A 12305-nucleotide genomic window follows, 5' to 3' on the forward strand; every position below is an offset into this window, starting at 1 on the left:
TGGAATGGCGGTCATGACGGGACGAGACTCTGGAACGGCGGCCATGATGGGACAAGACTCTGGAACAGCAGCCATGATGGGACGAGACTCTGGAACGGCGGCCATGACGAGACGAGACTCTGGAATGGCGGTCATGACGGGACGAGACTCTGGAACGGTGGTCATGACGAGACGAGACTCTGGAATGGTGGTCATGACGGGACGAGACTCTGGAAAGGCGGCCATGACGAGACGAGACTCTGGAATGGCGGTCATGATGGGACGAGACTCTGGAACGGTGGTCATGACGAGACAAGACTCTGGAATGGTGGTCATGACGGGACGAGACTCTGGAACGGCGGCCATGATGGAATGAGACTCTGGAACGGCAGCCATGACGGAACGAGACTCTGGAACGGCGGTCATGATGGGACAGGACGAGACTCTGGAACGGCAGTCATGACGAGACGAGACTCTGGAATGGCGGTCATGACGGGACGAGACTCTGGAATGGCGGCCATGATGGGACAAGACTCTGGATTGGTGGTCATGACGGGACCAGACTCTGGAACGGCGGCCATGATGGGACTAGACTCTGGAACAGCAGCCATGATGGGACGAGACTCTGGAATGGCGGTCATGACGGGACGAGACTCTGGAACGGCGGCCATGATGGGACAAGACTCTGGAACAGCAGCCATGATGGGACGAGACTCTGGAACGGCGGCCATGACGAGACGAGACTCTGGAACGGTGGTCATGACGAGACAAGACTCTGGAATGGTGGTCATGACGGGACGAGACTCTGGAACGGCGGCCATGATGGGACAAGACTCTGGAACAGCAGCCATGATGGGACGAGACTCTGGAACGGCAGTCATGACGAGACGAGACTCTGGAATGGCGGTCATGACGGGACGAGACTCTGGAACGGCGGCCATGATGGGACGAGACTCTGGAACAGCAGCCATGATGGGACGAGACTCTGGAACGGCGGCCATGACGAGACGAGACTCTGGAATGGCGGTCATGACGGGACGAGACTCTGGAACGGTGGTCATGACGAGACGAGACTCTGGAATGGTGGTCATGACGAGACGAGACTCTGGAACGGCGGCCATGATGGGACAAGACTCTGGAACAGCAGCCATGATGGGACGAGACTCTGGAACGGCGGCCATGACGAGATGAGACTCTGTAACGGTGGTTGTTGTGGAAATTCTCAATACAAATCTGACTTTACCACTGACAATTTAAACAACTCCTAGTTGTTAATATAATACTACAGTATCTCAAGGTAGTTCCCTGAATTCCTGAATACTTACAATACAATACAATACTACCCTGAAGTATGGTGACGGCGTCCCGTCAAGAAGTTACTATCACTACTTCAATCACACTTGGCTGTTACTTTTGTTGTCTTTTGAGTGTGGGATCTTCTATCTCTTAGTCAAGTCAAGTCAAGTCAAATTTATTTATATAGCGCTTTTACAATTGGTAATTGTTTCAAAGCAGCTTTACATATTAGAAGCACAGAAAAAAGGGAAGTGGTTAAAAATGACCTGTACAAACAAGCGTGGTAATATGTAACATATACAAGATGGTGCTACATTAAGCCAATGTCGGCTGACTCCCAGGGGTGGAAAAAACCCCCTAGGAGAAAAAACCAGCGTGCTAACACTGGGAAAAAAGTCCTAGGAGGGAAAAAGCCCCTTGGAAGATATATATAATATATGTAAATGGATATGGAGATCAAAATCTGAATTATACATTTTTATTATAGAGATTAAAAATAGATTATATATAAATATATGTAAGCGGATACGGGGATTAAAAATCTGAATTATAGATGCAGCCAGAACTGGATCTGTAGGCCCATTGTCTCCTGGGCTACGTTGTAGTCAGGTCCAGACACAGGTTCTCCATCTGATCTGGATACGGCCTGGATCCAGCACCCGCAAAACCTCAGGATAAGCAGAGAGACTGATATTAGCGTAGATGCCATTCTTATTCTGATGTACAGATATATCTAGTGTTATAGGAAACGTTCTCGGTTCCGGCTGACCTAATTATTGCAGCGTAACAATCCTTTAACGGATTTGAAAAATGTAAATGTATTGATAATGTGTTATGTGTATGCAAGAGCAAAGAGATGTGTTTTTAGTCTAGATTTAAACTGACAGAGTGTGTCTGCTTCCCGAACAATGCTAGGAAGATTGTTCCAGAGTTTAGGTGCTAAATAGGAAAAGGATCTGCCGCCTTCAGTTGATTTTGATATTCTGGGTATTATCAACTGGCCTGAATTCTGAGATCGCAATAAACGTGAAGGACTATAATGCATTAAGAGCTCACTTAGGTACTGGGGAGCTAAACCATTTAGAGCTTTATAAGTAAGTAGCAAGATTTTAAAATCTATACAATGTTTAATAGGGAGCCAATGTAATGTTGACAGAACTGGGCTAATATGGTCATACTTTCTGGTTCTAGTAAGAACTCTAGCTGCCGCATTTTGGACCAACTGTAGTCTGTTTAAAAGCCGAGCAGAACAACCACCCAGTAGAGCGTTACAATAATCTAGTCTTGAGATCATGAATGCATGAACCAACTGTTCCGCATTTGTCATTGAGAGCATATGTCGTAATTTAGATATATTTTTTAGATGGAAGAAGGCGGTTTTACAGATACTAGAAACATGACTTTCAAATGAAAGATTGGTATCGAAGAGCACACCCAAGTTCTTAACTGAGGACGAAGGTTTAATGGAGCACCCGTCAAGTGTTAGAGAGTATTCAAGGTTTTTTCGTGAGGAAGTTTTTGGTCCAAAGATTAGGATATCAGTTTTTTTCTGAATTTAATAATAAGAAATTTCTTGTCATCCAGTTTTTAATGTCAGCTATGCATTCTGTTAGTTTTGTGAATTTGTAGGTTTCGTCAGGGCGCGAGGAAATATAGAGCGGAGTATCGTCAGCGTAGCAGTGAAAACTAACACCATGCTTCCTAATTATCTCTCCTAAGGGCAGCATGTACAGAGTGAAAAGCAACGGTCCTAGTACTGAGCCTTGTGGTACTCCATATTGAACCTGTGATCGATACGACATCTCTTCATTAACTACTACAGACTGATAACGGTCAGATAAGTACGATTTTAACCATGCCAAAGCAATTCCACTAATGCCAATATAGTTTTCAAGTCTTTTTAAAAGAATGTTGTGATCGATAGTGTCAAAAGCAGCACTGAGATCTAATAACACTAATAGAGAAATACAGCCACGATCGGATGATAGGAGTAGATCGTTTGTAACTCTAAAGAGAGCAGTCTCAGTACTATGGTATGGTCTAAATCCTGACTGGAAATCCTCACAGATTCCATTTCTTTCTAAAAAGGAGCACAGTTGTGTTGAAACTGCCTTTTCTAGTATCTTTGACAGAAAAGGTAGATTCGAGATTGGCCTGTAATTTACTAAATCTCTCGGATCTAGTTGAGGTTTTTTAATAAGAGGTTTAATAATAGCCTGCTTAAAGGTTTTTGGCACGTATCCTAGTGTTAAAGATGAATTAATTATATCAAGAAGTGGACCTACGACCTCTGGAAGCATTTCTTTCAGTAGTTTAGTCGGCATTGGGTCTAACATACATGTCGTTGATTTTGATGATTTGATAAGTTTAGATAATTCTTCCTCTCCTATAGCGGCGAATGATTCTAGTTTTACCTCAGGGACACTACAGTGCACTGTCTGAAGCGAAACTGTAGACGGTTGCATGTTTTTAATTTTCTCTCTAATATTATCAATCTTGCAAGTAAAGAAGTTCATAAAGTCATTACTGCTGTGCTCTATGGAAACATCAGCAGTTGAATCTCTGTTTCTAGTTAATTTAGCCACTGTGTCAAATAAATACCTAGGATTATGTTTGTTTTCTATTAAGAGATTTGAAAAATAAGTAGATCTAGCATTTCTTATAGCCGTTCTGTACTCAATCATTTTTTCTTTCCACGAATGGCGAAAAACTTCTAGTTTTGTTTTCTTCCAACTACGTTCAGCTTTTCTAACAGCTCGTTTTAGAGCCCGAGTGTGCTCATCATACCACGGCATTGGATTAGTTTCCTTAATCTTCTTTAGACGTAAAGGAGCGACTGCATCTAATGTGCTGGAAAAGAGAGAGCCAATAGTTTCTGTTGCAGCATCGAGTTCTTCTAAGTTGTCAGGTATACTAAGGCGATGAAACTGCTCGGGGAGATTATTTATAAAGCAATCTTTAGTGGTAGACGTGATGGTTCTACAATATTTATGGCTGGGTGGTGGTTTTGTAGCCTTGGCTAATTGTATTATACATGAGACTAAATAATGATCTGATATATCATCGCTCTGCTGTAGAATTTCAACAGCATCAATATCAATTCCATGCGACAGTATTAGATCTAGGGTATGATTACGACAATGAGTGGGTCCTGACACGTGTTGTCTAACTCCAATAGAGTTTAAAATGTCTGCAAATGCCAATCCAAATGCGTCTTTATTATTATCTACATGGATATTAAAATCACCAACAACAAGGACTTTATCCGCAGCCAGTACTAACTCTGATATAAAATCAGCAAATTCTTTGATAAAGTCATTATGGTGCCCTGGTGGCCTGTATACAGTAGCCAGCACAAATGTCAACTTACATAATGTTACATAAAGCACCATCACTTCAAAGGAATTATATTTGAAATTCTTTTGAATGATTCTGAATATATTACTATAAATTACAGCAACACCTCCCCCTTTGCCTTTCTGTCGAGGATTGTGTCGATAATCATAACCTTGAGGACTAGATTCATTTAAAGTAATGTAATCGTCTGGTTTTAGCCAGGTTTCTGTCAAACACAGCAAGTCTAGTTTATTGTCTGTGATAATTTCATTTACAATAAGTGCTTTTGAAGAAATAGATCTAATATTCAGTAACCCAAGCTTTATCATTTGTTTATCTGATTTATCTGTGATTTTCATTTTTTGAACATCAATTAAATTTTTACCCTTAAAAGGTTTCGGAAGTTTTTTGTATTTACTAGTTCGAGGTACAGACACAGTCTCTATGTGATAATATCTAGGTGAAAGAGTTTCTATGTGCTGTGAATTATTTGAGTTCTGTGACGTGAGGCGGCTAGCAGACGGTCGGTTTAGCCAGTTTGTCTGCGTCCTGATCTGGGCCCTGGTTTGTCATGTTTCAGCTCTAAGACTATTTGCCAAATTTCTAGATAGAAGAGCAGCACCATCCCGGGTGGGATGAATACCATCTCTTTTCAACAGATCAGGTCTGCCCCAAAAGCTTTTCCAATTGTCTATGAAACCTATATTATTCTGCGGACACCACTTAGACAGCCAGCCATTGAGTGATGATAACCTGCTAACTATCTCATCACTCCGACGAACAGGAAGAGGGCCAGAACAAATTACTTCTGCTGACATTGAATTTGCGAGTTCACACACCTCTTTAATGTTAATTTTAGTGATCTCCGACTGGCGAAGTCGAACATCATTTGTGCCGACGTGGATAATGATTTTAGAATATTTACGCTTAGCATTAGCCAGCACTTTTAAATTTGCTTTGATGTCAGGTGCTCTGGCCCCCGGCAAACATGTGACTATGGTGGCTGGTGTCTCTATTTTCACGTTCCGTGTAATAGAATCGCCAATAACTAGGGCACTTTCAACAGGATTCTCAGTGGGTGCGTCACTGAGTGGGGAGAACCTGTTTGATGTTCTAATCGGAACGGAAGAGTGGTGTTTGTTCTTGCCATTATGCCGCCTCACAGTCACCCAGTTAGCCTGCTGCGTGGCTTCTACAACCGGAACCGAATGTGCAGTGTTTACTAGGCTAGTCGCATCCAAAGCAGTATCTAAGGCCCTTTCATTCTCACTATCCTCAATTAAAGTTTGGATGCGTGTCTCTAATTCTGAGATTCTCTCTGTCAGCCTGACAATATCCCTGCATTTATCACATGTGTAAGGCTCACTGCTGACAGAAAGAGCTAAGCTGTACATGTTGCATTTAATACACATGATAATCGTCGGACATGACTGACCGTGTGTTTGATGAACGCCGTCCGAAAAACTGCATCGCACACGGGACTCGCTAGCTGGATGTCTCGGTCGCTTGCCGGTGCCTGGGGCAAGGGTGATGTGCGGGACGCTGTACCTCGCGGTGGATCGATGAATGCCGGGCAGCAACGTCTCCACAGCTTCCCGATCTGGCGAGGACAGATCAGAATAACATACATCTGATAAATCCGCCATTAAATCGACAAGGAAGGTTGGTTTAGAGGAAAAAAGAAAGTAGACGGTAGCTAGCAGGCTATGGCTAACACTAGGTGATTACGCTGGTGGATTGCTTGTAATAAATCGTTCCGTTTAGTAATACTATGCAATAGGTTAAGTAATCTAGTGAAAAATAAGAAAGTTATATTATGTGAATAGGAATAAAGAGAAGGATTTAGGATAAACTCCACGAAGCTCCGAGCGTAGGTCAGACAGCAGGCAGGCAGCAGCGTTGAGCAGCGTTGAACCCTCAGCACGAAGGCAGGACAACCTGTCACTCACCACAACCTGTCACTGCGCAGCATATACCTGACACGATTTCCAAGTTGCTCTTTGTAGAAATGAAGTTTTAATTACAGCCGGGAGGTCACTCGTTACAACAACAGAGTGAGTCTCAATGAATAGAAAGATACATGCCCATTTAAGTATTACAGCTGAGTAAAAATCAATGTCTTCATCACTGTGATTTGTTCTGGTGATTGGTTTGTAATGATGTAATCATATGACTGGCCTTTGACCTGAGCATCCTTAGAAATATTTTATGTCAACATGAAATGTACAGAAAATGCAGACTATCACACGGTCATGACGGGATGAGAATCTGGAATGGCGGCCATGACAGGAAGAGACTCTGGAATGGCGGTCATGACGGGACGAGACTCTGAAATGGATTTACAGGAGACAACAGGCATTGACAAACGTTTGGAGGTACTATGCCTCTTCACGGCTGTCCGTACTGAAATTAAAGGGGGGGTCTGCTGACTTGGAAATGAAATTCATGCTTAAAGAAACACTCTTCCTGGCTCTGGGTATGGGACACAATGTTAACCACCAGGGCAGAAGGAACTTTGGAATCATGTGCTTGTGTGAGGAGATCTAGGGCTGATGAGGATTTAATGCATTGGGCTACATGGGACTGTGGTATGGTGGAGCCACTTCACCTATGGTGAAAAAAGATCCACATATTAACAACACATCAGATGTAAATCTGCAGAGAACAAGTGGTTGCTGAAGCTGCTGGGATCTGTTTGAAAATTGAATCACCTAATCCACTCAAAAAAAAAGTGTTTTAAAGTGCTCCCATTCCAGGGGACTACGTTGGAGAGCTCTGAAAATCGGGCAACCATGTTGGTAGAGGGATAGGAGCAGATCTTTGGTACCAAAAGAGTTGGTGCACATAGTGCTGTCTGCTGTACGGAATGAGATTCAGACAGGGGAATACAGTTATACAGATGTCTTTATTGACAGCAACAGAGCAGATGGGATGATGGCAGGCAAGTAGGAAGTTCAAATGATATTTTGACTGTGTAGATGATGATAATAATGGAATGACTTTTCTTACAGGAGATCGTGGATGGACCAGAGGGAGGACAGATGAATGCACACACCTTGTTGGTATAAAACTGGCCGACACGCTGGAGTAGAGAACAGGAGATCACAATGGAGATAAGACAGGAGGTATGCTGGAGAACAGTCACTTGGAGAAACATTGAGAGACTCCTCTTTGTTAGAACGAGACCGGACCATGAACAGAGGTGAGGTGTGTGCTTATATATGATGAGGGGGCAGACGAGGTGCAGGTGTGTGTGATTAGCTTTCAGGAGAGGTGATGGCCGATGGAGTGCAGGTGAGGTCAAGGAGGGATGATGGGAAATGAAGTGCAGACATGGTAGATCTGAGACATTATCATTATAGTTACTGAATATTATATTTATTATATACTGTACTTAATTATTGTTACTGTAATTATATAGTAGTTACTGAATGTTATAGTTATTATTATTATTATTATTATATAGTTATCAGTACTGTTATCATTACAGTTACTGACTGTTATACAGTTATTGCTGTGAACAGGCCTAAAGAGGGAATGAAAGTATGACACTGTAACATGTAAGCTTTCCTTTTTAATGTCCTTTTAAAGTATCAAACATGTAAAAATAGAGTTCATGGGTTCGATGCATCAGTCGCTCTGTGAGTCTGACAGACACGCGTCATCTCGAGTGTAACTCCATCAGTCCTGATGGCGTTCGCTCTGACCCGTTCGTTTGCGTCTCTGCGCCTTTGTGCTTCTGCCCGGGCGGATCTTGTTGTCTTGGGTGGATGAGGACTTCTTTTCGCTCTGATGGTTTCTCCGCCTCATTTCCTTTTTGGACCTCCGTTTGCCCCTCCTCTTCTGTTTAGTGAGGCTGTTGAGCGATGAAGTGAGGCTCTGGATCCTGCAGAAACACATGATGAATCTGAATCACTGGCTCTGAACTGAAGAATAAACACTGTCGAATCATTCGAGCTCTGAGACTGACTTGACTATGAACACAGATGAATGAATAATCCATACTTTTTGGACAGGAGCGGGTTTCCAGCTATCTTGGGAAGGGCTTTTGTTTTCTCCTCTTCATTCTGTTCATCTCTCTGTGGAAACAACACACACAGACACACCGTTAACCAGCCGAACCTCGTTCACTCACCCATGTGGAACAGGTTAGTGTCGCTCACCTGCTGTGGCTCTAGCAATCTGTCTACTGATAGGTCGAGGTCGCTGATGGTCGTCACGGTGACGGTGTGGTTGGGATGGTCGTACTGAATGCTCTCTGTCGTCGCCGTGATCACGTCTTCCAGCTCGTCCGCCTCGTCTAAACACACAAACACGTGTCATGTGATGCTGACACCTGACCTCTGACCCCACACAACACACGTGACACTCACCCAGAGCCTCGCGGCGCTCCTGCAGCTGCTTCAGATACTCTTTGTGTCTCTGGAGGAACATCAGACAGGAACATCATCAGCTGCTGCTTCATCTTCTTCATCATCATCATCATCATCACACTCATCCTCACCTCCTCTCTCACGCGCTTCTGCTCCTCCTTCAGCTTGTTCCTCATCTCCTCCAGCGCTGCTCTCCGCCGCTCCAGCTTCCTCTTGTGGAAACCCGTCAGGAAATCTCTAAAACATTCAACACCTTTACAGCACAGCTATATATATACATATATATATGGGCCATTAAGAGTTGGAAACATCTTGAAAATGGGTCTTTTTCCACAAATTTAGTATGTATGCAAATTGTATAAAATCCAAGGTACACATTTCTAGTAATCGTGCAGTTAATTCTCATATTGGATTTTCAGAAAGTTTTTATGAGGAATATTTTTCCTCTTCCTAAATGTCACTATCGAAACATAACAATTTAATAAGAAGGGTTTTATTGACCTATTAAGATTTTCTTTACATCTACCTTGTAAATATATCTTTTGCTATTTTTTTTTTTTTAAATGTTTGCACAGGTAAATCAATAACAATTACAATTTTAACAATATTTCAAGTGTAATTTATGAGATTTGTTGTATTTTGAATCCAATCTTTCTCTGTAAAAGTCAAAGTTGATCAAACTGATTGTTTGAGTGAAGGATTCATTAGTTTGAATAAACATTGAACCAAACACTATAATAACATCTTAGTTTGTCATTCAATATACTTCATTTTTGACTAAACATCCCATGTTTCTGCACGTTTCGGTAATGACCACATCACATGACACAATTTAACTCACATACTAAAACATATCAAAACACTAATGGTTTGCAAAACTGTACTAAAATTGTTTATTTCACCCAAATAAACGATTATTTTCATTTTTTGTCACTACCAAAACAATGATGTCACTACCGGCACATGTGGTGAAGTTCCGGTAGTGACAATTTTAGACATTTTTTGAGCCGCTCAAAGATGATAACAATGGTTACATGATCACATGGTTAGCTAGCACAGTTCTGAACAGTTTTACACACATAAAAACTATATTTTAACGGAATAACACCCTAACAAAGTTTGATTAATTGCAGAAAAAGGTGTTTGTCAGTGACGTTCCTTAAAGCTCCACACAGATTTTCAGACTTTTGAACACATTTAGCTCAGAATGATGATCTATCTGCTGTGAAAGAGAGGCTGTGAGAGGAGGAACATTTCCTGATCAGAAATGTAGAAGTGTGTTAAAATCAGTCTCAGACTAAAACACTGTTTCGGTAATGACATGAACATGTGCAACATTGTTTGTTTTTTATTACATAAAATTCATGCTTTAAAAGCATAATATAGAATAAAAAAATGCATTTTTTTTTAAAAACAACAATGCAAAAAATTGCAAAAATTATTTCAATATCATTTTCACAAGTTGAAATTTAGGGATTAGGGTTCAGGACAGTCACCTCCCAATTGAAAGTACACAATAAATGATGATTTTATATATATTAAGCTTACTGATATTTAAAACATTATTGTGAGATTCAATAGCATTCACATAACATTTACAATTTGAATACTTAAATGCTTTTAAAATGTGTTTATTGGTTATGGGACAGCAGTTTGCACCAATTCAGTAGAATGAAATATATATATACTGTAGTTATAAACACTGTGACATTATATATACACACACGTGTATTATTATTGCATGTGTGTTACGCATATGTGGGTATATATATATATATATATATATATATATATATATATATATATATATATATATATATATATATACTTACTATGTATATATATATATGTTGTCACATTAATGTCACAGTGCTTAATCCCCATATAAAGTGATTCTACAGCTGCTGTATCAACTATCTCATCCTAACTGAAGTGCTGAATTAATGTCACTTACTGTCTGTCTTTATCATCGAACATCAGCACACATTTACGCTGCTTCTGTTTCGCTCCACTTTTACCATTTGTTTTCTGCTTTAATTTGCTGTTCTTAGCCATTTTTCCTCGAGTTTAGTCTCGTACTAAACACGTGTGACGTGCTGCAAAACTTCCGCTTCTGAGCACTACCGGAAGTGCCAAAATAAAGGTCTTCCACAGAACACACATTTAAAATAAAAGTCCTCTTGAAGAAAAGCTTTCAGTTGATATCTGATCTGGCTTTGAGGTCTTTTACATTTCATCTCGTTCACAGAGGCATTTCTCTATGGAAGCCCGTTTCCGCCACTAAAAAAAAAAAAAAAAAAAAAGCCACTGAAAAAAAAAAAAAAAGATGAATTGCGACTTTTTATCTCAGAATTCTGACTTTTTAACTCGCGATTGCGACTTTATATCTCGCAATTCTGACTTTATATCACGCAATTGCGACTTTATATCTCAGAATTCTGACTTTATATCACACAATTGCGACTTTATATCTCAGAATTCTGACTTTATAACTCGCAATTCACGCAATTGACTTTATATCTCAATTGCGACTTTATTCTGACTGACTTTTATCACGCAATTGACTTTATATCTCAGAATTCTGACTTTTTTCGTAATTACAGAATTCTACTTTATAACTCGCAATTGCGACTTTATATCTCAGAAATATCTGACTTTTATCACGCAATTGCGACTTTATATCTCAGACTTTATTCGCAATTGCGACTCAGAATTCTGACTTTTATCACGTAATTGCGACTTTATATCTCAGAATTCTGACTTTATAACTCGCACTTTATAATTGCGACTTTATATCTCAGAATTCTGACTTTATAACTCGCAATTGTGACTTTATATCTCGCAATTCTGACTTTATATCTCAGAATTCTGACTTTTATCACGCAATTGCGACTTTATATCTCAGAATTCTGACTTTATATCACACAATTGCGACTTTATATCTCAGAATTCTGACTTTATACTCGCAATTCTGACTTTATCTCAGAATTCTGACTTTATAACTCGCAATTGCGACTTTATATCTCAGAATTCTTTATATCTCAGAATTCTGACTTTTATCACGCAATTGCGACTTTATATCTCAGAATTCTGACTTTATAACTTTAATTCGACTTTTTATCACGTAATTGCGACTTTATATCTCAGAATTCTGACTTTATAACTCGCAATTGCGACTTTATATCTCAGAATTCTGACTTTATATCACGCAATTCTGACTTTATATCTCAGAATTCTGACTTTTATCACAATTGACTTTATATCTCAGAATTCTGCAATTGCGACTTTATATCTCAGAATTCTGACTTTATAACTCGCAAT

At 40.4% G+C, this 12305-nt stretch overlaps 2 protein-coding genes across 4 annotated transcripts in view; both read right to left on the bottom strand.

Moving 5' to 3' along the window:
- Positions 1-12305, bottom strand: part of LOC125247003 — a 537225-nt gene that overhangs the window by 21086 nt on the left and 503834 nt on the right. The gene's annotated exons all lie outside the window — the stretch shown is intronic.
- On the bottom strand, positions 7498-11150 carry LOC125247978 (nucleolar protein 12-like). Its single transcript, XM_048159535.1, has 6 exons — positions 10939-11150; positions 9116-9221; positions 8985-9033; positions 8775-8911; positions 8617-8690; positions 7498-8497 (listed from the first exon to the last, which is right to left on the bottom strand). Exons 1-6 carry the CDS (start codon positions 11037-11039, stop codon positions 8293-8295), a joined length of 672 nt encoding a protein of 223 aa, XP_048015492.1. The 5' UTR covers positions 11040-11150; the 3' UTR covers positions 7498-8292.

The sequence above is a fragment of the Megalobrama amblycephala genome, linkage group LG1 (assembly GCF_018812025.1).
Source record: "Megalobrama amblycephala isolate DHTTF-2021 linkage group LG1, ASM1881202v1, whole genome shotgun sequence".
NCBI classification, from domain to species: domain Eukaryota; kingdom Metazoa; phylum Chordata; class Actinopteri; order Cypriniformes; family Xenocyprididae; genus Megalobrama; species Megalobrama amblycephala.

Coding starts and splice junctions, on each gene's coding strand:
- LOC125247978 (XM_048159535.1), bottom strand. CDS start 11,039: ATGGCTAAGAACAGCAAATTAAAGCAGAAAACAAATGGTAAAAGTGGA. Junction 8,912..8,984: donor GGAGCGCCGCGAGGCTCTGG/GTGAGTGTCACG, acceptor TTGTGTGTTTAG/ACGAGGCGGACGAGCTGGAA. Junction 8,691..8,774: donor GATTGCTAGAGCCACAGCAG/GTGAGCGACACT, acceptor TTGTTTCCACAG/AGAGATGAACAGAATGAAGA.